General features: G+C 32.5%; 1 protein-coding gene across 1 annotated transcript; it reads left to right on the forward strand.

Annotated features, from left to right (window-relative positions):
- Nucleotides 1–28: 28 nt before the first annotated feature.
- On the forward strand, nucleotides 29–26728 carry LOC129234115 (guanine nucleotide-binding protein G(I)/G(S)/G(T) subunit beta-1). Its single transcript, XM_054868005.1, has 9 exons — nucleotides 29–352; nucleotides 1864–1940; nucleotides 6993–7138; nucleotides 10774–10837; nucleotides 12455–12684; nucleotides 18032–18161; nucleotides 21866–21937; nucleotides 23314–23530; nucleotides 24585–26728. Exons 2-9 carry the CDS (start codon nucleotides 1884–1886, stop codon nucleotides 24689–24691), a joined length of 1023 nt encoding a protein of 340 aa, XP_054723980.1. The 5' UTR covers nucleotides 29–352; nucleotides 1864–1883; the 3' UTR covers nucleotides 24692–26728.
- Nucleotides 26729–26986: the final 258 nt, after the last annotated feature.

Below are 26986 nucleotides of genomic sequence, written 5' to 3' on the forward strand. Positions count from 1 at the left end.
CACCTCCTCTTGCTACGGGGTTCCAGTAATGCGCGCAGGAGAAACCGCACCCTGTGTTTGGGATATGGTATGTGCGGAATTAGGGAAGTGAAGACATTTCCTACAATTTATTGGCCTTAGTTTCAGCCGGTTTTTGCATGATTAAGTTTTCCTTAGTGTCTTCGTGCAAAATATTTTTCAAATTTGTTTGAAGTTAATGCAGTCGTTGTGATAAGGCTACTTCAATGCAGCACGCATCGCTTCTATAACGGAGCCGCCAGGGATTTCTAACATACTTTCCTTGGCGGAGTCTGCCGGTGTTCCTTATAACATCCTCCCGGATTTTTACATTTTTCTTTTCCCCTTGCAACAGGTAAGGAGAAAAATAAACAAACTTTTCTCACATTACACACCTTCAGACTTGAATTATTAAATTCATGCTTGATGTTATGAATATTGGGTGTAACAAACAAGGCTTAACAGTTAATAATGCATCAATTATGTTAAAAAAATTATTTGAAACAGATATCTTCTCATTTCTCTTGATATATTTATCATTCTCTGTATTTAGTAATAGCCATCGCGCTTAATTGCTTGAGTTATTGATTGTTTGAAACGATAAACTTCATTTTGACATATAGGCCTATGTTTAAATGCCAGGACACCATATACATCAGATCTAATTTCCTGGTTGTAAGATGCAACGGAAGACCTCATTTTAGCTTAATCCTCACCGAAGTTGTCAGTATGCATTTGTGCTTTCTCTGTTTTTATCTAATCTGAAGATGCAAAATAACGAAAAGTGTTTTATATTATAGGTGCAGGAGTACGCTGTAAATTAGAAACATGACTGATTAGTTGATCATATATTGTTTTTCTTGCTTAGTTATATGATTAAACTTCAGATCCTTCATTGGGAAAGGTTGTTTTAGTTTGTTTTCTTGACTTCTAAGGTGAATAATGTTTACAAATTGCTAAATTTTGAATATATTGACTATATAACTTATATGGATCTTTCAAAAGCTCTTCATACATTTCATGAACTTACTTTTTGTCCATAACATTTTATGTTGAGAAAGATTTGATATAGAGTTGCTTTTGGCAAGCCTATTTAGTTCGAAGCAGTGGCTTAGGGAGGAGGATGGGATTAGGGATTATGTCCTTTTTGCCATTAGAAATTTTAATCTAGTATCTTGTTATGCCACTAGCTTGAGGTATGATGCACCCCATAAGCATTAAAAAAGAAAAATACTGAAATATTCCATTTTTTCTCCTTAAACTAAAATGTCCATTAAATCTATATCTTCCATCATGGGTAATGCATTTATAACTAGATTACTTTGTAAGATTTTCAGTGTCTTATGATTCTTAGCAAAAATGAAACAGCGTTAGAAATCATTGGGAAAAATAACTGGTCTTGAGGATCAGTAAGCATGAAGCTGAAGATACACTGGTCCGCAAATAGAATGACTGTTCCATTTAAACTGAAATGTTGTTTACTTAAACATATTTCTACATAATTTTATTTACATGAAAATTCATAATAGGAAAGTTGCCTTTATTTATTCAAACAAAATTATTGTAAATGCAGAAATGAAATTTTAAAAATGAAAATAATATGCAATAAATATGTCAATTGACACTGTGGACAACTGGTCCCACGGACTATCAAATTCTATTTCATGGTGGTTCAAAGCAATTTTCACTGGTCTTGGACCAGCAGATCACCAGTGATTTCAAATGCTGTATGTGAAAGTTATAATAATTTATAGTTGTAAATAAATTGATAAACTTCTCTTAAGAGATTTATGTCTTGTATTTCTGTGTAGTGTTATTAGTAGGTATTCAATTTGATTATCTCATGTGTTTTTGTTTTGTTTGCAGTTTGTGCATTTAACTTCAATATGAATGAATTGGACAGTCTACGACAAGAGGCAGAAACCCTCAAAAACACCATTCGAGTAAGATATTTAACTGCATGTTTACTGGAATTTTTACATTACATATGTGTATTCTGTTCACATTAACACATTTAAAGTTTTGACATGAATTGCTAGTACATAAAACTTAAGTAACAAAGTTTTTGGCCATACAAAGTTAAATATACCAAAAATGTAATGTACAAAATTAAAGATTATGATAGATGAATCTTGATTGCGCTTAAACATATTTTTACTGATACTTCGTCCTATTTTGAAAGCAAGTATCCAAAACAAACCTTTACATGACATTTAATTGTGCAATAAATGGCAAATAGTTTATTCAAACTATCTGGAATAAAGGTATTGTAATATTCAAGAAATACTTTATTTTAGTTTAGGGGTCATTTGAGTGTTTTGTGAAAATGTACCATCCACATGACATGCAGTAAGTTACCGCCCTATAGCCAGGGCTAAGGCAGAAATACATGAAATACACCGCCAGCTCAGTCAATTCCAGCCGAGGACTGCAGTTTCGTGCTTATTAGCACTCATCAGCCCGGCATAGGAGTGACTGAGCTGGAGGTGGAAAACCTCTTAATGAAGCCAAGAGTGCCAAACAAACGGGTAGCTAAAATACAGAATTGGCACTGACCAGACGAGTGACTGAAACAATGGTTCGGTTCAACTCGAATATTAAAGGCAAGGCAGGTATATTCTCGGCTTTTTAAGAGGTTTTCCACTTGCAGCTCAGTCACTCCTATGCCGGGCTGAAGAATGCTAATAAGCACAAAACTACAGTCATTGACTGAGCTGGCAGTGTATTTCATGTATTTCTGCCGTAGCCCTGGCTATAGGGCGGTTAGTTACTGAATATACCATGCCTTCAATATTAGAGTTGAACCGAACCATTGTTTCAGTTACTCGTCTGGTCAGTGCTAATTCTGTATTAGCTACCAGTTTGTTTGGCACTCTTGGCTTCCTTAAGAGGTTTTCCACCCACAGCTCAGTCACTCTTATGCCGGGCTGATGAGTGCTAATAAGCACGAAACTGCAGTCCTCTGCTGGAATTGACTGAGCTGGCGGTGTATTTCACACATGACATTTTTCCCACAACTATTTCATTTCCTGCTTGATTAGCACTTTTTTTTTTTTTTTTTGTGAGTTGGTGTGTTGATAGGATTAAATCAAAATAAACCGATGTACTAATCAAAGAGTAAATTGAGTAGTTATGGCAAAAAAAGTTTCATTTTGCGGACTTTACATTTGGAGAAAATCCTGTGAAATGGCCCTTATACTATTATTTAAGAAATAGTGTAGTACTTTAAATTTCAGCACTATGTTTATGGAAAAAATTGTGATTATGGAGTATATTTACAGGTTGTAAAAATTAATGATGCTTTACTTTAAATCTTCATTAATTCTTGGTTAAATATAACTAATTCTCTTTAGAACCGAAAATTGCCTCTCCTTTTCTTTCTCCGTAATAATGCTATCATTCATTGAACTTTCACACTAACTCTTATGTGTCAGAGGTTCTCAAACTGGGTGCCGCGGCATCCAGGGGTGTCTCAAGAATTGTTGAGGGGTGCCTCAAAGCAAAGCGATTCAAATTGCGATGTTTAAAGCGGAAAAGTCAATAACTATTTCAGCCAAAAAAATGCTTAGTTACTCAAATTTCGATGCATGAAAAGGAGAAATGTCTCAACAAAACATCCCAAACATAAAAAATAAAAAATACCAATTAATTTGCTATCCAGACATGCTTTCAAAATACCTATTGTATTTTACATAAAATAACACTTTCATATCTTTATAAAATGCTGGAGTCGACTTATTTTCAGAAATTCAGTACCTACAGGAGGCACGTTTATAGAATATGTCTAAATAATTCATGGTATCGATAAGAATTAACTTTTAAAAGAAAATAACAGTACTATTTTTTTGTGAAATCAATTTACATACAGTAAAGAGAATGTTAAAAACTACAAGAAACTTTCAAGATTTTGTTAAAACAAAGAATTTCGGAACTGAGTTTTTTTTTGTTTCGAATTCTAAAAAAAAAAAACTTACCTTTTTATGGTATAAATCCTCACACTCATTCTGAAACAAAACAACAAATGACAATGGCACCTTACAGATACACACCAAGTTGGAGTTTACTTTTAATTAACGTTCAAGTTTGAAGAAACTGGCATTTTTTAATATTTATTCATCAAAAGACTACTACTGAATTTAAACTAACACAAAATAAGCTTTCCTGTAAGGTATATTGCATGAAAAAACGAGCCCCTGAGTAAAACCGATAACAAGTAAACAAGTTTGAACAGATCTAAGATTGCCTTCAGGTTGCCAAACACAGGTTAATTTCGGCAGGGATGCCATGCTTAAACAATTATTGCCTCATTGGCGAGAAAAATTTTCAATTTTGTGCAAAAAATCGGATGTCGCCAAATGGGGGGTATATCACATCTGTACCCATAAAGTATCATTTCCTTTCAATCAAACCGTTTAAAACTTATGTAGTAAGTCTGGTAGCAAAATTTTTACCATACTGCAGCACCTCAAAAACTTCTAGATTTTGCTTCATGGGTTATTGTTTACAGTGGACCTTCGTTTTACGCTGGTTTATTTTACGCGATTAAAGATTTGACACCGTTATTTTATTTTACGTGGATGAGTTTTGTTTTTACGCGAATGCAGCAATGCAAACAGGTAAAATTTTCCCCTCTTTCAAAATCCAAATTACTAAAGATTGCAGATTACACATAATAAACTGCATTTTGGCGTGCTCATAATAAAGCTTGGGACGGAACCTAACCCATATTTTAACACTACTAAGTGAATTTACGCAGCATTTCCGTGGAACGTAACCCAGCATAAATCGAGGGTCTACTGTATATTTTAGTGGAGCAGAAAGGATGAATGTAATTGGTTAAAGGTGGAAGTAGTAATTTTGTTCTTGAATTTGCTAGACTAGATCACAATTTCTATGGTTAAGATTAGTTTCATTTCAATCATCATGGATAAGAGAATAGAAATCTTACCCAAGGATAAGATGTCTAAATTGATGAAAGAGTCGAATATGGAAACGAAAGAGTTATTTTAGTATTTGGAGCAGAATCTGAAGATGTGTTAACTCTTAAGTGCAAGATAATAGAAAGCAGACATCAGAGCTTCAAAAACATTAAGTAATAATCAGTAGTGCATTGATACACAGGTTAAAGAAATCATGCTTATTATTCATACAAATTCACGCTAAATTCTAAAAATTTGAATGTTGAGATATCTATAACAATATTTAGAAATAATATGAATTGATAACAAGATAATTTTTAGAATAATAAACATGTACTCGTGCTAATCATGCTTTACATATTCTAAATAATGCTTCATATTACTGTATTACCCCGCATTATCTGTCATGCCGAAAAAAGTGAGGTTGCCCAGCATGCTTCGAAATTTGAAATTTCTGGCATGCCGGATAATTTGCAGTTTATTTTGCAACAAAACAAAAGTAAATATCCCTATTCAGCTCTAATCAGAAAGCAAACCACTGTGAGGGGAAAAAAATAAATCCCAAAATTAACCTTCTTTAGAAAAAATGTGTATAGCATATAATACATGTTTGTTATTTATGGTAGGTCATGATTAATGGATATAATTATATGCCAATAAGGTAATCAATTCAGAAACAATCATTGTTACTGCGATTTGTTCATAATTTTTTTAAATAAATTATTTTAGGTTCCTTTTAGAGAAGTAAGTTTAATATTTATTTATTGAATAGTTATGGTAAATTCTTTAGCACTGGTTTAGGGATGGTAACTTACTACTTATATGTTTGCTTTCTTAATTTTAATTTAATTCTAATGAAATTATTCGTTATTAAACAATATTTTTATTGTTAAAATTCCAAATAATATTGCTAGTAAATATTTTTACAAAATTAAACTGTTTATACTAATAAGATATGTATAGAACTTATATTCATTTTTAAGCTGAACATTTATTTTATTATTATCAATTTTTTCCCTAACCTTGATTTTTTCGCCATGCCAGAAAGGACCAGGTAAGTGTTATTGAAAACTTGGTGACCCCCGAATTTTGCGGCATGCCAGATAATGTGGGGTAATACAGAATTTATTTAAAATAAAAATTTAAAAATACCTCCTTTTCTGATTTAAGTCAAGCAAACAAATAAATGCCTCAATTTGAAATTTTAATTTCAAAAATACATAGTAAGTTACAAATGTATGATGTAAAGTAATATGTATTTGTTGTACATTTAATGTTAAAGCTCTACGTACAAAAGTTGAAGCGTCAGTATTCTGTGCTTTAGCCAAACTGCTATTTGCCATCACTAGTTTTATTGTTAAAAACAAGTTGATTGCAAAAACTCCATCTTGCACTTAGTGAAATGGAAGTATAGTTTGTGCAATGGTGGATTTACTAGTTTCGGTGCCTGATGCAATCATTATCATAGCCGCTTTTCTCTATTCAAAACAGAACTATATAAAACAATTGTCACGTTCATTTTCGAACTCTCAAAGCCTATGACATGAATATCTTTGGAATTGCGACATTCGCAACATGGTAAATCCACTACATAGTTTAAACATTGAAGCACAAACCCTAATTACTCTGATAGTAAATCATTTTTAATGCATATTAATTTCATTTTTAACAGGTGGACAATTCTTTTTCGCTACATTAAAAAAAATAATCTTATTCTTTAACTTCCTAAATTGATTCTCATTTTCCAAAAATCTACTCTTACCTTTGTTGGTAGCGAGTCAGCCTGACTCACAGATTTTTAAGTCTAGCATAAATATTGTTTCAATGGTTGTCTTTAGTAAATCTTTTTGCATGGGTAATTTCAAAATAATTTTTTTGAAGACCATGATCTAATTTTTGATCTTCAGCAGATTTTTCAATTAATACAAACTGAATTTATTTTTATTCAAGTTTTTAGTTTCTCATATAAGTCCAATTTTATTAGCATGTTTATAATATTGTTGGATTAAAGTAGCATAGTTTTCTTACATTATACATGTCAAGCAGGAAAAGATTTTAAGTTCTGTTTTTCCCCAGGATGCCCGAAAGGCTGCGTGTGATACCACCTTGGTACAAGCAACTGCAAACATGGAACCAGTTGGAAGAATCCAGATGAGGACACGGCGCACACTCAGAGGCCACTTGGCTAAGATTTATGCCATGCATTGGGGATCCGATTCAAGGTAATATCTTGGCAATTAAAGAAAAAATGGAAAAAAGTTTTTGGTTAGTGAAATTTTGTCAAATTAATACAGTGAGACCCTGATCAACCAAGTGATTTTTTTAACCAAGTCATTAATTAAAATCAGTTTATTTTATTTTCATAAATTAATTTTGCATTTTTAGAATGTGTTGTGCTAAAATTAACTACACTGCATAATGCAGTTAGAGATATTGAGACAACTTAGCATTGAAAAACACTGATAATTATCGAGAGTTGACTGTGCGTACTACCACTTATTTTTTTTACTTAGTCACATGTAACTGGAATAAAGAATACCCACATTGGAGACAGTCCTTAATCTTTTATTTTAGATTTAAAGTTGGAATTTCTGTAAAATACAAGAATTATTCACAAAATTTTATTTGATCTCTGATGTCATAGTCAGCTTTTCATACCTATTCCTGGTGCTTAGCAAAAGCAAAATGATTATTTTTGACCTGTTCAACTATAATAACTTGAACATTTACATTGAAAATGTTAATGGTTTTTTTTTGATGTACGGTATGAGCTTAAAGTTCTTACACTGTTGAGAAAACTTAAAGTGCTTGGAAAAAAAGATCAGTTTCAAGTGCTTGAAAACCTTAAATAAGTTTTAAAATTCAGTATAGTACTTGAATTCTTTAGATTTATTCTATTGTGCTCAGGGTCGGCAAGTTTCTGCCGAGGCGGTTAAAACCACTGGTAGAAACCGGTTAAAACCGGCATGGCAAAAACCACTTTCTGCCACTTTGCGGCAGAAACTGGCAAAAACTCACAAAATGAAAAATAAATTCTTGATAAACAATAGAAAATGCATGGGAAAAATAAATAATTGTTAATCACTGTAATTTTATTACAAAATTATCACAATTCAAAATCATATGTTACATTTTTGGACCCTGCAATTGCCTCTTAGAAAAGGTGGTTTCAAAAATCTAAACAGGTTCTCACTTTAATATGCACAAATGAGAAATTTTAGAATATTCTTGAAACAGAGAGCTAGCAGACAATGCATCAAAAAGCAAGCAATGTTCGTGAAACTTTCATCTATTGTATATAACAGGTCCACCATGTAGTAACTGGGGTTGTGGTAAAAATTTGACTGGAAAAATAAGTTTTGAGAAATGGGGCTAATTTGTTTTGTAAAGCTGTGACATTAGGTACAAAATCTAGGCAAGTAAAATTCTAGCACTTTCTTTTTGAAGCACATGACATGATAATTTCAATCACAAACAATTTAGAGGAAGCATAGAAGTGAGCAAATTAAAATCAGTAATGTCTGTTTTAATTCTGTATGTCACTCCTCTTTCCTAAACACCCCTGTATGATTTTTTATCCGTTGTTAAACTAATCCAAATACTACGAGCCTCTGCAATTGATAAGTTCCCTTTCTGAACTAAATCAAGGGCACTAGCATTGGATTTTATTTTTTTTTAATGATGAAATGATGTTTAATTTTTTAATTTACTTAAACAAATATCATTTACTAATTACTTGAGTTATTAAAGATATTTTTAAGTTTTTGCCAGTTTCTGCCGGTTTTTACCGGTTATAACCAGTTTCTGCCACTGGCACGGCAAAAACCAGTTTCTGCCGGCAGAAAGCCAACCCTGATTGTGCTTAAATTCTTTGAAAAACATACTATTTTAATTACTAATTTTCACTAAATTTCTTAAAAAGTGTGCTATGTGCAAAACACATGCTTTGAAAAATTACTTCCTGTGTTTGAGATATTAACCTTTTTACAACTTGTAAATTGTTGAAGATTTATGGGTTGGAAATTATTTGACTTATGCTAACCGAATAGTAGTATAGAAACAGCATGATGCTGCAACAGGTGTTGCAGATTCTTGAGAAAGTCTGCAGACAATTTTTCATTTGGAGAAGAAGAAAAAAAAAGAAACATAGGGAAAAGAATGAAGTTGTAAATTCTGCAAATGCAAAGTTGTATTTCCAGGATTAAAATCTGCAGCTCCTGTACTTTAGAATGTTGACAAAAGTCGCCAGATAATGCAATGTGCCTTACTACTCTGCAATATATGACCTGCAAATCAATGACACAAAAAACCATGCCTATATTGGAATAGCTTTATATATTTTTAATGCATGTTTTTTGATATCAATTATTGCATATACTAATGAGAAAATGAGTATGCTGTAAAGAGAAAGCAGGTGCTGCACAAATAGAGTATAATGCTAAGATTGCAAATCAAATACTATGTTTTCAACTAGTACAGACATTCCCAAACTTCAGACCTCCGCGGACCCCCTTCCGGAAAAATTACGGACATCGCAGACCCCCCCCCCCCCCTTTGGCATGCGTGCAAAAAACTTGAATGAGGCTTGAAAAGTGTCAAATTTCAATCAAAAAATAGTATCTTAAGTGTCTCAATGATTGACTTTTGTTTAATGTAGTTTTATAACAAAATGAACTTGGTTATGTAGACAAAATTAATGTGTAGTGGGTTTACTTCCGAGGGGGAGGTGGGCTGCTGTGTTCTACGTGTACTTAAGCATGAACTTTTTTATTCCTCATAAATTTGCTTTCTTTTTGAATTAAATTATCGTTACTCGTGCTTCAATCTCAACTGCTGGGTTTTAGCTGGATAGCATCGCGGACCCACGGGGGTCTTCGGACCACAGTTTGGAAACTCTAAACTAGTAGAAGCCGAACGTGAGCACTTTTGTAACAAATGAATATATTGATTTTTAACTTAAAAAATTAATGACTTAGAATTTAGTTCAGTTAAAAATTTACCAGTTTGTATGAAAAGGCTACTCAAAATTTTTTGCTGCTTTGGAAAAAAAAAAAGTTGCTGTACTCATTCAAAGTTGCTTGCAAAGCTGCTTCTCATAAAAACTAGTATTTAAAGCATTGTAAAATATTAACAATGTCTTAGAGTGATGTTTTGAAAGATCAGGTTGTTAGATAACTTATCGTATCTTAAAATCCATTTATGGTGTAGAATATGGTCATCATATTCTACATATTCTATGTACCCAATTATTAAAGCCTACCAATCTTCTGTTCATTTTGAACATGTTATCTTGCATTTTAATTATATTTTTAAAACTCCTCATTCTACTTTTAAGGCTCTTGATGCTTATTAAAAAAATTTTTTATGGCTAATCTAAAGCAGATTTGCCTTGCAGACTGATAAAAGAATTTCTACCACAAGGCCTCATATTAGTTGATTTTATGTTTTAAACACTTTCCATTGCAACTCATTAAAAATTTTGAAATATAACAAAAGAACACTGAGTGGGTTTAATTGATCATTCATTGGTGGGTGGGTTCATTGAACCAAAATTTTACAGTCATAAGTTTCTTTTGTAGGGGTGGTGCTTGTTCACATAGCCCATCTAAGGCACGGAAGGAAAAAATGTTGTTTACATATTCAAAAATGAATGTAAATGTTTTTCAGAAAAAATGGTTGACTTTTTTAGTGCTAACTAAAACTTTTTATATCTTTAGAAAATTACATTTTTGAGTTTAAAAATTGGAATGGTTTCAGCAACTAATTTAACCAACAGAACTTTTTAACTAAATAACTTTTTAATTCAAATTGCAATTTTCTACTATGTTTTTTTATATGATACAACTTTTTGTTTTAGATATCTTGTGTCGGCTTCCCAAGATGGCAAGCTTATAGTTTGGGACGCATACACAACTAACAAGGTTTGAATTTAAATCATTCATGCATGTTTATAGTGTAATTTAATGACAAGTTAGTTTACTCCAAATTTTTAGGAAGATGTTAACATTTTATTCAGGAGCTGGAGCTCTAAATTTTGCTCTTCTCCCGGGTTGCATTATTATTATTATTTTTTAATAATCTTGAATTATTTTTGTTGCTATTTTTTTTTTCTTTTTATAGATCAGAAATTATAATTATTATCTGGCAACCGGTGGCTGGGAGACACTTTTAATTCTGTAGCCACTTTTTTAAAAATTAGTTATTGTTTTTTCCATGGCTTCTTTTTTTAGTGAAAGGATTAAAGCTATCAGGGCCAGAGAATACTGAAGTAGTGTTGTAGATAAATATTTTGGAATTTAAAGATATCTTATTGTTATTTTGTCATAATTGTAGCCTGCCATTGGAAATTTAAAAGAAAAGAAAGGAATTTAAAAAACAATCTATTTAGTAGAATACTTTATCAAATGAAAAAAACTGAAGAACAAAACATTTTTATTCAAATCTATTAAATCTATTATATTATATTTTGTTTATGGTTTCTCTTCTACAACAATCTAACATTTAAAAATGCTTATACACAGAGTTGTCAATTGCTACAAAAAAATCAGTTTCTATGAACTGCTGTCTTGAACTACAATGTTATGAAAAAAGGTATTAAACAAGTCCCTAATAAGAAACATTTCAATCAGTTCAGATGATATCCGTATTATTAATCATTTAGATAATATTGCTTTTGTGCTTAGTAATGTTCCAAATTTTTCTTTGAAAATAAACAAAATGAATTTATCATAATAAATTCTAAAAAAATAAAAAAGCAAATATTTTTTCAAAATAAATTAGTGTGTCGTATTGTAAATTTAAAAATCATTGGTTGTGACTTACATTTGTGATTAAAGCGTCCCTTTTTACCCCCCCCCCCCTTTAATCCATACAAAACTAGGCTACTAACTGAGATTTTTAAAAGTTGGCAGCTCTGTTTATGCAAATACAGTAAAATTGCTGGAGCCATAGCCTATTATCCAAGAGCAGAGCTGGAGATTTGGTTGATGTTGCAGTGAAGTGCCATCCTTGAAGTAAAAAAATAAGTATATTAAAAGACTTCAGAGAAATTTCTTGTTTTATTTAACAAGATTCAGAAGGATTTAATGCTTCCTACTGTGTTATTGTAAAAAAAAAAGCTTAATTTTCCTCAGTGCTACCTTCTGCCACTGATGACTTCACAAAATTTGGCTTTGTATACTGTTTTTTATTTGCATAGACTTGTCAGTTATGTCGCGGGAAGGTAAATTACAGTATCTGTAGAAATGAGGTTTTGAGGTATTTGAAGAAATGAGTTCTGGATTCTATACTAACAGTAGGGAAAGGTTAGAATTAATTTTTTTTTTTTTTTTTTTGTGCTTATTTTCAGCTGAAATCAAATAAGCATGCTTGTACAATAAAGTTGAAGTGCAATAGATTATAAAAAAGCAAAAAAAAAATTCAGTTACCGGGCTTTACCTTCCCATGGCAGAGTTATGAGTGTACATCCTTTTCATCTTTTACATTGAATTTTTTCAATGTATATTTGAATCTGATAACAATTTATTGTGTTTTTAAAGGTGCATGCGATTCCCTTACGTTCAAGCTGGGTAATGACTTGTGCCTATGCTCCTTCTGGAAGTTATGTGGCCTGTGGAGGTCTTGACAATATATGCTCTATATACAGCCTCAAGACTCGTGAAGGCAATGTGCGAGTCAGTCGAGAGCTTCCTGGCCACACTGGTTACTTGTCTTGTTGCCGTTTTCTAGATGATAACCAAATAGTCACAAGTTCAGGAGACATGACTTGGTAAGTGGAATAGTATTTGGTAAATGAAGTGAAAAGGAAATTATTTCTGTGATTTACACAGCATTACTCTAATTGTGTTTTGTCTTTATGAAGGAATGCTGAAAATAAAAGGAATTAAAAAAAAATCTATCAGATGTTGAGTGCAACAATTTCATCTGTTGGAACAGATAATTTTATTATTTAATTCAATAAATTATTTTTTTTTAAAGTTCATTTACCAATTATTGAACAATTAAATTTGTTAACTATTCGGTTGCAGAATACTGAAGTATTCGACCGGACTGAATGTTTGGTTTGCCTGCCGAATATGCAGTATTCCGAATACCAACCGAATATTCGGTGCATATTTATCCAGCACAGATTTCTTCCCTTTTTGCCAAGCAGTTATAATTCCTGTTACTGTTATCATCCATAATTATTGACCAAGGAATGTTTTTGATTTGGTGTATGTTAGTTTCTTTCTCTCTGTCTCTACCTCCTCCCTCTCTTTAACGATATCGAAAGGAATAAATTGTTTTCCCTAAAAGAAAAAAATCTTATTGAGATAGGATCTTGGCATGATAGGAAGTTTGGTAAATTGGCATTTGGGTAAGCTTTGTTGCATAATAGTTTTAGTGGATAAAAAACTTTATTCAGTGGTTCGAATTCTGCACCTAATTCAAATTCTTGATTCATCCTTGAAATCTTGTTTAACGAAAGGAAATTTTCTTTCCCTAAACACTTATATTTGTGCACACTGTAACATACCATGGCGTAATTCATGTCAATTTAGCAAGGAAAGAAGTCTTACTTTCAGTTTTTGAATTTAATATATGTTTAAATTCAGCAAAAAGTAAGTAACAGACATATTTTTGTTTTTCCAAGAAAAAATCCTGGCCATCGCACAGCCCTCCAAAGATAGCAACCCGGACTCCATTTTTTCAATTGCAATGTTCTACAAATTTTTAAAACTGCTTTATCTCTGAAACTGTGTGCAATAATTTTTTTTTTTAAGATAATTTTCTCTGAAACTAGTAGAAGAAAAGGAGGCTATTTCTCAGAAAATAATTTCAATTTTTCACAGAAAAAGGGTTTTTATGATTGAATAGTCTTTTCTTTGTGCCACGGAATTTTTTCAGATTTTTAAAATTATTTCTATACCCTATGGAATTTTTAAAAAAGTCTTCAATTGTTCACATGTGCCCTTATAGGGGGAGGGGGGCAGATGTGAACACGATTGAAAAATGCAGGATAAACATATTTCAACGAAAAAATCATTATAATAAAGCATGTACGTATATAGTAAGTACATTCCAGGTCTTGTAACCTATACTGTCATTTTGAATTGCATAGTAGTTATTAAGAAAATATGTTTTTCTGAATTACCGAACCCTGCTCATTTTCAAATTTTAAAGTTTCATAGCATGTTTTAACCAATAGATCGACGAGAAATTTTTTTATAAGACTACTGAACAATACAAAGAATATTTTATTATGTAAAGTATATTCTTGCTATATAGTGTGTTTAAGCCTCATACAGGATATGATGATGAATTTTATTTTCCGTGCAAATATTGTATACCACTAAATTTTTAACCAACTATTTAGTAATTAACAAATTGAAAAAATAATAAAATAAATAATTAGTAATTATGTAATAATTAACAATAAATGTACAAACTGATTGCAGCAGAACAATAATTATAAATCTCTACAATAATTATAAATCTCTACATCTCTTTTAACACTTATAATGAGCGTACACTAATATCATATGTACGGAGAGGGATTGGGAGCTGTTCACATGTGCCCCTACATGTTGCGTTCACAAGTACCCCGGCATCTACCTTAGAACTAATTTTCAAAAATAAAGAATTTTTAATTTAATTACAAAGTTTAAACATTGACAAATTTACGTGAATGTTCTTAAAATGGTTTGCAATAATTAAATTTAGCTTATTAATTAGTTTAAAATATGTTTTTATATGAAGAGGACAGTGATAAAAGAACATCAGCATTTGCTAAAACAAAGAAGTTGTCACCACAGGAACATAAACTGGCTCCTTGCTTGTTAAATAGTAGGGCTGATACTGCTATTACTTGAGAATTTTTTGAGATTTTTCGCTTGATGTTATCCTAGTAAAACATACCATGATCACATGTTACCCCCTTTTCCCCTACTCTTTTTCATTGAAACTATGTGCACCATTTAGAAATGATATTTCAATTTTTTCTTACTACAGCCTTTTGAAAAAAAAATTTTTTTTTTTTTTGAATTTGTTTCAAAATTGCTAAATTAAAAACTTTGTTTTATTGTTGATCCAGTACCAATGAGTACTACATTCCCTGAAAAGAAGTACTTCCACTTATAAGTTTAACAGATTTTAGAGGCATTTGAAAAAATGAGTTTTTTTTTAAAAACTATATGAAAATTTACACTTGAAAATTCAAATTTTTATTTAGTAGCAAGTGGGCTTGAAGACACTTTTAAATGAGTTATTTAGTAGCATGGTACATGTTCAGTTTTAGTTGCTGATTCATCCAAGAGTTGTATTTTTCAGACCCTCCCCCCAGGCTTGGGTGGAGGACACCACATGCAACTTACCCTTTGATTCTTAGAACGCCGTTTTATCCGTAAAATGGCGCCCTGATTGCCTTTTTGTTCATGAACTGGCACCCTATTGATTTGAGATTCTTACTAGGAAAAGAAAGGGAGCCAGTGTCCCCTCCCCTTGTTTTTCCTACAGTGTCTTTCTTCTGAGTGAAAATAGAATATCCTCCCCTTCACTCTCCTATCAACTTGGATTGCCATTGAGCTGAGTATGAGAAAAGCATGCCTACCATTATCAGTTACCACAAGGGATAAAAAGTGGCCTGAGCATTGTAGAGACTAATCAATGTTCTTCCAAGGACTTTTCACTTTGGGAACACTACTGATAAGCCACTGCTGAATTCTCAGAATCACTTCCTTACTCCTTACCTAAGGGTTTGCATCCCCTCTTATTCAATAATGGAGGCAAGGGGGGGGGGGAGTACACTAGTTTACAGCAAAGAATACTGGCTGTCATACTTCCTCCTTATTTCTTTATGACAAAGGAAGTGTTTCTTTGTCCAATTGACATGTGGTTCAAGATAATTCTAACTCTTCTCTTCCAGCCAGATAAATGTAAGTTAGCTCTGCCTTTTATAATTTTTCATTCAAATTCAAGTTTCTAGTAGTGCTTTTGCATTTTCAATTAAAATTAAGCAGGTGCACTGGAGGGTCACAAATCCACCAACCTGAAATCTACCAACGTCCAAAATCCGCATCATATATTCCGTTTTTTTAAATTTTTTTTGGCGTTGCGAATTTCATTTTTACTTTAAATTTAATATTATTTCAGTATATAACAATCTAAATTGCGATTATTTGCTGAAGCAGTTATTTTTGTGCATAATTTGTGGTTAATATGTTCTGTTTTATTATTATGCATTACACGCACGGCGAGCATTTTTTGGTCTGAAAAATAAGTTTGTATTTTTGCTCAGTATACGTCATATTGTGTGTTACTGAAAAAATAAGAAATATCGAAAACCGAAAGCAGATTCTAAAAGATTGCTACAGATATACAGCAAAACGCTAATATTTTGTGTGACAGGTGGCATAAAAAAAAACGTAAAAATATTTCAAAAATACAAAAAATTCAGCATGCAGAAGCCAAATGTGGATTATATTGGACATTTCAGTTGAAAACAAATGACTTAACTATTGAAAATAAATACCAAGTGCTTTCAAACTGGCACTGTTTTTTGGTTCTTGTTTCCTTATGGTGGTGGTTAGTCCAAGAGCAATTTATTACTTTTGAAGGAAGAAGTTTTTTAAGTTACAGCTAGTAACAGCTGAAAGAATTAGTTTACATAGTTTTTTTAAAGATGATTATAAACTATTCAATTGTCCTAGGAAGTAATTGATGAATGTTTCGAAGTTTTTATTGTTGCCATACTAAGACATTTGAACCCAGGAGTAACAGTATATATTCTACGACTATACCCACTAAATCTTTTAGTTTCGAAAAAAAAGTGCCCCTTTTTAATCCTGGGGGAAGCTCTATTTTTTGTGAGAAACAATCTTGAGCCGATTTGCTGGCTGAAACCTTAATGCTGATACTTTTCTCTACATTCAACCTTTTAGAGTAGTGCCAAAAGATTGCATTTTTGTTTTCACAAAAACAAAAGTCCTGGATCAAGTTACAATTTAAAATGAAAATGGCTATATAACTAAATGAAGAGTTTTCTAGCCACCACTTGCTTCTAAATACGATATTGAATTTTCAAATCCACTTTTACATATACGGTTTCTCTAAACAATCATCTTTTTTTTTTTCCAAGTACCTATGAAACCTGTTAAATTCAAAAGTGGGTGCTTTCTTTTTCAGGGAATGTAGTACTCACTGGTACTGATTAACCATTAAAAAAATAAACATTTTAAGTTTGCATTTCTGCAAAAAAAAAAAGAAATTAGCATTTTGATTCAAACTTTGAAAAAAAAAAAATTATTTTCAAGAGGCTGTAGCTGAAAAAATAAATTATTCCAAATTTGAGTTTTTCAAATGGTGCATGTAGTTTTTATAGCTATAATTAAAATCTTGACCAAAAAAAAAAAAAAACGAAAACCTATTGAAGATCTTGCACTATTCCAAACATGAAGCAATTAAAATAGTTGTCGTTAATCACAATTGAAAATCGGACCCCAGATTGTCTTCTTTGGCAATCTGTATTTCGGGCCAGGAATTTTTTTTCGGAAGCACAAAAATATGCCTTTTTGTTACCTTTTTTTTTATAAATTTTATCATAGGTTAAATGCAAAAGCTTCTGACACTGAAAGCAATCACCCTGCTTGAACTGACATGGTTTATACTACGTTCAAAATTAGGTCGACGTTTTTGTTGATTTGGAAACTAAGATGTTAGAAGGTAGAAATAATTGATAAAGAACAATTTCTTACTTTTTTACCAGCTACAGGGGGAAAAAAGCCTCCCCCCCTTTCCGATCACACAGATCTTTTGCTCTGAAACAGATGGAGTTCTCTTATAAATTTAATCTCCTGTAAAAAAATCTCAATCATGTTTAAAATGAAGTACTTAATCCTTTTGTACCCTCATTCTTTTAAACATTTTCGGCTTCGTTTTGAGTGAATTTCTCTCTCCCCCTCTTTTGCCTGTGTAACCTACCAGGTGTCTTGCTGTTCTGGCCAATAATATGAATCTATTGCTTCATGAATGCATATGAGGTTGATTTGTATACCATTTTCAATCAAAGAAATCTCGAGAACATGAATAAATCTTATTTGTTGTTATATCAATTGATAAATGTTGCTTCTTTTTTTTAGTGCCCTTTGGGACATAGAAACTGGGCAACAGTGTACTTCTTTCACCGGGCATACTGGAGATGTTATGTCACTGTCTTTATCACCAGATATGCGCACATTTGTGTCTGGTGCATGTGATGCCTCAGCAAAAGTATGTATTTAGATTATGACAACATTTTGTTGAAATATTTTGTATTTTAAATGTTTTTATTAACATGCATTCATGTATCCTTTACTTAATTTGAGAACTGACTGGAGCTCAATTGTATCGACATATTTAAATTCAACACAGCTCCTATTCTTAGCTTCCTCTGGGGGGAATCGTTGTAGATAATAAAGATTTAGACTAATTGTCTATGAATATTAGTGCTTGAATACAGTTGGGATCTCGCACTTTTTTGTTACAGATTAAGCCTTGTATGTGTATTGAATGTTCACGTTTTTGATTTCAAGCTTTAAGCAAGAAAAATCCTCCTCCTTAGAAATGGATTAGTTTCAAAATGCAATTTCAATGACTTTTAGATAAGGAAAGTTGTTTCATAGTTTCTTAAATTTTCGCAAAATAAGTTTGTAACAATGAGGGAGTTGACAGGATGAATTTCATTAAAACGTCAAAGAAATGATATCAATAACACAACATGCATCTAATAAAAAATCAGTGTGAAATTTGTTTCTAAGGCAGTGAAAGCCATGGGAAAAAAAGGTTAATCCAACATTACAAAAACCACCAGATGGTAAATACCATGCTTTTAAATCATTTTCAAGCAAAATGAAAAAAAAAAGTTTTACACCAACAGATCTATATGTAAATTGGAATACTTGATGGAAAAAGTGTTTAGCCATGTTAATCTTTCATTTCCAAAAGCACCCCATGAAAAGAGAATAGTTATAAACCACCTAATTTCATTGCTCTCTGTCAGGGATACAACATATTATTATAAAACTGTCCAGTATCATGTCCCACCGACCAGGTTATTCAAAATTTAACAAATGCACCAATAAAAAAGAATGGAAGCATACCGTACTATTAGTTTAACAAGAAAATTAATTTTCCCCCTCCCCCTTTTCATGGTATAGTAGACCCTCGTTTTACGCGGGTTTATTTTATGCGGTTTTGATTATACACGGTTCAAGATTTGACACCTTTATTTCATTTTACGCAGATGCGGCAATGCAAACAGATAAAATTTTCCCCTCCCTCTTTCAAAATCCAAACTCCTAAATCCCCAAACTCCTTGTAGATTACACGTAATAAACTGCATTTTGGCATGCTAATAATCGAGCTTAGGCTAGCAGAGACATTTTATATAATTGATTCCAAAGCTCTTTCCAGAAGTAAAGTTATTAAACTCACACAGTTTAGAAATTCACTGGAAGAAGAGCTTTTAGGAATGACCAAGGTGGCCAAAACCAACGAGGATACTTACATCGGTGACACAACCAAAAACGTTCAAATTGAAAATTTTGAGCCATTCCTGGAAAATAGAAATGATCTTTCTGATTTGTTAGTGAGGGAAGATTCTATCATGGAAATGTGTGTCGCAAGGGGTCATGGATGCATTAATGCTCCGCAAAGAATTACAGAAAATAATTCTTAATGACTGCCATAAGACTATCATTGCCAGCTCCTCTTTATAAACAGAACACAAAATTAATATTTCCTTTATGCATGTTGTGTATAAAAAGTTATAAGTACGCATTAAACTTATACAATTAGTCATCACTGGAATGAAGTAGTTTTTTATCTACAGAACCTAACCCCTATTTCAACCCTACTAAGTCTCAATATACGTGGTTTTGATTTACGTGGCATTTCCGTGGAACGTAACCCCCTCGTAAAATAAGGGTCTACTGTAATTGTATGTGAATACTCTGAAGTACTAAACTAATTATTCTAGAATAAAGTAAGTAAAAATTATAAAGTTGCTATTATTTAAAACTTCTCTTACATTTGCAATCTTGTTATCAATCCGGGGTCTGTCCAGGATTTTTCACAGGGTCCGTTTTTTGTGAAAAATCAAATGATTTTGTGAAAAATGAATTAATTTTGTGAGAAATCAAAAAATTTCGCAAAAAAAAAAAAAATTTGTCAAAACAAAATTTTAGAATTTAGAGATGGCACAAACGGCATCAATTAAACTTAAAGTTGAGTGTTTTCCTCTTCTACGTCGAGAAAATCATTCTGGATTTTTTTTTTTGATATTTGGCGGGGGGGGGGGGGGGAGCATCGCTGTTTCAAGTATCAATATTTATCTACTATTCTACATTATGTTAAATTATACTAGATATATTTCTGTACAGTACTTAAAATAATTGTAACAAAAACATGAATAAATAAAATAAAATTCAGAATAGGGTTCAGCATTCAATTTTTTGACCCAAGACAGTCTTAAAAAGCACAGAATTTCGTTTAAAACTTATAAATTCCGTGATTTTAACAAAAATAAAAAGATATTTCAATTGTTTACCTCTTAACAAAGCGTAATAATCATCAAAATTTCGTAAAATCGGATTCCCATAGCGGATGCAAAGAGATCGCAATTCTCAAAAGTGAAGGCATCAAAAGTATAAAAACGGCTTGTAAAAGAAATGTTTTTGATAAAATTATTTTTAAATTGCATTTTAGAATCCTATGATAAACATATCATTAATATCTGTAGACACAGTTGACCAAAAAAATAAAATAAAATAAACCATCTATTCAGCATTTTAATTTTTGACTCATAACAGAAAATGGAATTTTGCTTTAAAAACTTGAAATGAGAGTTCTAACAGAAATAAAGAGACTTTTCATTTATTTGAATCCTAATGAAGCGAAGTTAGCTTGAAAAAAGAACAAAATATGATTCTCATATTGGATGTTAAAAGATTGCATTTTTCAAAATGTAGACATCTAAAGAAAAAAAAACGGTAATTAAAAGAGTTTATTTGAAGTTAATCATCCTTGTTAGCATCGAAAAATCAAAACCCATATAATTTTCTCCCAAAATAACAATTAAACATCGCACTGTGCACCGCCACCATAAAAACACAAATATTGACAAGCTGGCAAAATGATGAGAATATTTTCTAATCAAGTCATTATAAAGGTTCAACGCCAGAGGCTAAGTGGTGATAATTTTGAAGTTGGTAACCCTATCTGAAGCGATCATATTTTTTCCTCATCCTTACTATTCCTTTGCAGTTCTAAGTTCATTTCGCAGATATATATTATTATTGTTTATTAAATCATGAGTGGAGAAAAGTGCTTACCAATGCCTTTTCAGAAAAGTTTACAACACTGCCGCTAATTGGCTGTGATAAAACAAACAACCATTATATTTATTTGGCAGTAGCAATTATTTATTGCTTGCAGGAGCATCGCAAGAGAGTGCTGATTTTTTTTTTTCAAAATTAGCCAATTTTGTATAAGCTGATTCCTCTAATTTGACTTAAAAAAAGGTTCCAAAAATTATCGGTTTATACACAGAAATATGCTATACACAGAAATATACGTTATTTTGCTTTCAGATTTGCTCTTTCAATAAACAATTTGTGACAGATCCGATCTTGTTTATCAGAATTTTGTGAAGGGTCCGTTTTGTTTGATCGGGATTTTGTGAAAGGTCCGTTTTTTTAGTTGATCGGATTTTTGTGAAGGGTCCGTTAACGGACCCAAATATCCTCTGGCCAGACCCCTGTCAATGATTTGATTGTTTGGCTGTGAATTGTTCATTAAAGTGTTAAATGAGATTTATTATTTTCACTTGCTCCAGTAGAATAGTAATTTTTAATTATCATAATATTTGATATGAGTTATGTTATATTTGATTCAAGCTCTTTAACAGTCTTGTTGTTTTATATTATTTTCTTTAGTTATGGGATATTCGAGATGGTATGTGTAAGCAGACTTTCCCTGGGCATGAATCTGATATCAATGCTGTTACAGTAAGTTTTTCTTGAGAAATATAATTTCATTTTAGTACTAAACAGAATCAAGTTAGTTCAATTTCGGATATTGTAGATTATGAAGTTCTAAAGTGACGGTTGTGGTTTGTTAACTAAAGCTTGCATTATATTTCAACTAAAAATAAGTATAAATAAAAAGAAATGAAGTTCATGGAATAGTTTTAATTTTAATACAATGTTCATGCTAAAAGTTCATATATGAAGATAATGTACCAATTTTATCAGTAAAAAATGCACAACTAAGTGATGTGTATTATTTTACTTTTCATTTTACCATGAAGTAAGGGAAAACATGGATTCTTTTAAAATATGTCATACTACAAATATACTGGAATGTTGATCGCCATATCAGTAGACTTCCCTCACTAGAGCAAGGGGTTCCCAGTGTCGCAGTACACTGGGGTGCCTCAAAGAGAGACCACAGGTGCTGCTAAGTGCCTATGATATATAGGGTGCTCACAAATAACTGACGGCAAAATTCATTTGTGCATAATTTGCATTCAAGATATTCTTAAGTGTTGGCAACACTTAATAGTTTTAGTTTAATTCTATGAGCAATAGCGCAGACAATTTTTTGAATTAAAATCCGTTTTATTCTTTGCATTATCAAGATGGATGTTAAACGATGTTTAATTCTTAAATTGCGTTTAAAAGATAAGCGGAATGGTGAAATTTTTTAAAAATTGAAGTATTTAAATGTGTCAGAGATTAATTGAAAGAACTTTAAAACGGTTGAAAGAAACAGGTAGTGTAGAATTAAGGCATAGTGGTGAAAGAAAATGCTGTGCACGAACAAAAAACTTAATGAAAAGTGTCCGCGAAAGAATTCGAAGAAATCCTGCACAATCTGCCAGAAAAATTTCAAGAGACCTAAATTTGTCAAAAAATATGGTGGTAGTATGTATGGTACAATGAAGGAAGTACAAAAAATAAATAAAACAAAACAACCGAGTTTAAATTTACAATTTTTTGAGAAAAAACAGCCATTGGCATTTGCTTTTTACTGCGAAAATACATGTTCCTGATTGTTGATTGACTCAAGGATAATCCACTCGCGTATAATCAGGAGTTTACTGTTCTTATAAATCTATATAAATTATGTGTAATATTTGAACTTTGAGTGTTTAATACTGTTTGACTGAAGCTCGTTTTTATTCTGCATGGGAAAACAATTAAAAAAGCCCAGTGGTACATACTGATGACTTTTTTTTCTTATCTTCACTTCATTTGTGTACAGCTTTTTTTCAAACTATTTTCTATGTAACACAAGCTTTAATGTATTTGTCCTAACTATTTTTATTTTAATTAAAGCTGTTATTAAACTTGAATGAATTGAATTTAATTTTGCATTTCAGTTTTTTCCCAATGGTTATGCTTTTGCTACTGGTTCAGATGATGCTACTTGCCGTCTGTTTGATATCCGTGCTGACCAGGAACTGGCTATGTACTCCCACGACAATATCATATGTGGCATTACATCAGTAGCATTCTCAAAGAGTGGGCGTTTGCTTCTGGCTGGTTATGACGATTTTAATTGCAATGTCTGGGATTCTATGAAAGCAGAACGAGCAGGTACGAAACAAGGATTCATTAATTTTCTTTCTGTAATCCTAAAAGCATTTGGCTTAAGTCTTTAACTTTCATTCATGTCGTAAACTACTGTGCAGCATACTTATGTGAAAGTGCAGAACTACTATTTGCAGTTTTTGGAAGTATGTTTTATTTATTTTTCTCAACTTGCAAAATCCAATTTGAGTAAATATAGAAAGGATTGTGTAAGAGAACCTTACTAATCTGCAGCCAGTTCTGTTCCTCATAGTTTTATATTTATATCACTTTTATTGTTTTTCAATGACATGGTATATTTATTTTGCTGGATATTTTCCATTGTGATGTAATTTATGTTAGTTGAGGCTTTCATTACTCTTATTATAATTATTTGGTTGGTTATTTTTCATTTCAAGTTTTAATAAAATTATTTGAAGAATTATTTTTTATTTTATTGAAACTTTGAGTCTGACTTAATTACTTGCTATCTTTAAAATCAAACATTTGATTTTTAATTTCAGCAGCATTTTTATATTGAGTCTGGGGGGGGGGACATATTGGTACCAAGTTTTGTGAAAAGTATTAGAGATACATGCACCTGATGTTCTACATTATGATTTCTTAATTTAACATTTGTTAAAAATTCTGAATCAATAGTTTAGTTACAAGCTATATTTTCAGCAGAATTCATTACCTGTCCTTTAGTTTTGGATCCGAATTAGTGGATAAATGAATTTGCTGCCTAACACATGTGCTGATAATTAGTGCAAATTATGCACCTTTTGAATTTAGAAAAAAAAGTGGCAAAGAGCAGTGATAAGGTAAAATTTAAATGTTTCCTGCGGGGTTAATACACTGTGAACTCCTTTGTGTGAGAATGCTGATAGCGAAAGAAAAATAAAAGGAAAGCTTCATCTTTACAACAATATAAATTTCTATGAGAATAACATTTATTCTTTATTTGTAAAATTGATGGGAACCTTATTTCTGGATCGACTTTCGTAGTTCAGAATGGGCTAAATATTAAAAGTGTTATGAAGTATTTCATGTCCTAATTTGATATTTTCCCTCCCTTCAGGTGTCCTTGCTGGTCATGACAATAGAGTAAGTTGTCTTGGTGTAACTGAAGATGGCATGGCTGTTGCCACTGGATCCTGGGACAGCTTCCTCAAAATTTGGAATTGATGCTGGCAACAAAACATATTTCCTGGACCAGTTAATTGTTGTTTACACATGAACACAGTAGTGTTGCTTCCTGGCCTTCTTTTGTAATTTTACATCTAGCACATTATCAGGCCCGAGTCTGTCGTGAGGAAAATTTTCTTTCCATTCGTATGTGTGATTTGGCGTTCATATTCAGACGTGCATGTTTATATCTATATCTGTGAGTGAGTGATCCAAAACAGTCACAAAAAAAAAATTTCTATGAAGGCCCCTTTTAATTTTTCTTCATGCTGAATTTATATACAGCTCTGTCTAGTCATACTCTGTCGCAAAACTGCCCGAAGCACGGTGGCCGAAGTCGCACAGTGCTTACTGTCTTTTGCTTGCATAGTATTCACTTGACAGTTATATATGTAAATATTATATATATATATATAACTTATTGCCCTGATAATATGCTCCATTTCAATTGTAGTTTATCTAGGGGAGAGAAGAATTTCAGGCACAGAGATTGACCCGTTTTGCGAAACTCAAGATTCTTGTTCATTGTCTGCGATCTGAAGAGGCAAGATTTGTGTTGGCTGGGACCAGGGGTCAGCTCGAGCCCCGCTTGATTCCTGGTCTACTCAACACGAGGACGGCGGTTTCCGAACGGGTGAATCTTTGCGCGGAAGGATGCATGTCTCTCTTATTAGGCATGCATTTATGTCGAATTCTATTCCAGGCTTACCAAGTGAATGTGTTGTTGTAAACCTTATTTGTCAGATCAGTTACATTTACTCTGAGTGCTAGATGTGGATTCCATTTGTAAATAATGTGAATTCGTTATTGTTGGTCAAATCATTATGCATAATCTAGGGTTTTGTCAAACTGTTTCTCCGTACCTCCGATCGGAGGCACGTCTCCTTAGGATGCACGGTTTCACTCCTCTCGGGACCACTGAGCTGTGGAACTTCGCCCTCCCCATTCGATGAAATCACTGCTGAAATTCCAAGTTGGACTCAACTTGCAGACCTATGATGTCTGTAACTGCCAATGCAGTGGTAAGAAAAATTAACACGTGAATCGGAGATGAACGGGGAAGAGGATGTTCTGATCCCGGAAGAAGAATTCTTTTACACGCCTATCTACGGTTTGGCTCCGATACGCTTTTATGTTAAATTTTACTATTCAGATGTGAAAAGATGCAGAAGCTGCTCCTGAGCAAGTCTTTCGCTGAAGAATATTATTGTAGTAGTTTTGTATTACTAACTCTATTTAAATCCAGCTGCTATCTGCCAAGACTGTATTCCCGGCCACAGAGCCTCTCTCGACGTTAGTGTTCGGTTCTTCAAAACTTGTGCATTTTCATACACACGAGGCTTTGCGATGCTGGGTCCGGGCCTGAGCGGTAGTTTCAGAGAAAAAACTATTCAGGGCCTTACTACTAACGGGATGCTGCTGCCGTTCTTATTTGACTATACTTTTGGTGCATAATGTAATTTTAAACGTGACTGCACATTTTTTTTCTGAGTGATTCACCATGATGATGGTGTTCCTTTTCCTGGCTGCTTTTATGAACCAAAAAAATAAAAACACTACACACATATATATATATGGTCTGTCTTTACTTTTTTCTTCTGAGCGATGAAAAAGGACCGACTTTTTAGACCCTCCGTTCAAATAAGTAGAAGTAGTAAAAAAAATGAAAGCAGCCATTGTCAGATTCAATTTTTACTTAAATGGTTTTGTTCTTGTTGTCGCTCCTGTTTAGCCAGTTAGTCCCTAGCTGAGAGCATGCCTCCTGTCATGTGTATAGCATATAAAATCCCCGGAAGCGTCTCACTTTTCAAAGACCTCGGAAAAAAAAAAGCTGTTCTCAGATTTAACAAATTTGTTGATTCTTATCAACGTAAATATTGGAAATCTTCCTGTGTACAAATGAGCTGTGCATGTCAATTTCAGTTTTATTATTTTTGCCATTGTCAGTGTGAAAGTCAAGTTTGAGTCTAGTGTTCCGTCAGTTAAATGAAAATTGTATGTAATTTAAATTGGTGAATAAAGCTGTTTATCTTTAAATTAGTCTTCAAGTAGATATTTCAATAATTTCCATTTAGGTTGGAAAGAAGATGTTAAAAGAAATCTTAATTGCTGCCTTATGCTTATGCCTGCTTTATGTCTGACAAAATTCAGTACTGTTATTTGAACCAAGCTTAATGACTTTTTGTGGGCCATACAACTTGATGCTGAAGTCAAATATACAAAATTGAATTCAGCCAGAACTGACAAGTAGGACAGTTAGGCCACTGTGAGATGGCGGATGACCTTAATGCAGAA

Source organism: Uloborus diversus, chromosome 1 (genome assembly GCF_026930045.1).
Source record: "Uloborus diversus isolate 005 chromosome 1, Udiv.v.3.1, whole genome shotgun sequence".
Lineage (NCBI taxonomy): Eukaryota > Metazoa > Arthropoda > Arachnida > Araneae > Uloboridae > Uloborus > Uloborus diversus.

Coding starts and splice junctions, on each gene's coding strand:
- LOC129234115 (XM_054868005.1), top strand. CDS start 1,884: ATGAATGAATTGGACAGTCTACGACAAGAGGCAGAAACCCTCAAAAAC. Junction 10,838..12,454: donor ACGCATACACAACTAACAAG/GTTTGAATTTAA, acceptor GTGTTTTTAAAG/GTGCATGCGATTCCCTTACG. Junction 23,531..24,584: donor TATGAAAGCAGAACGAGCAG/GTACGAAACAAG, acceptor CCCTCCCTTCAG/GTGTCCTTGCTGGTCATGAC.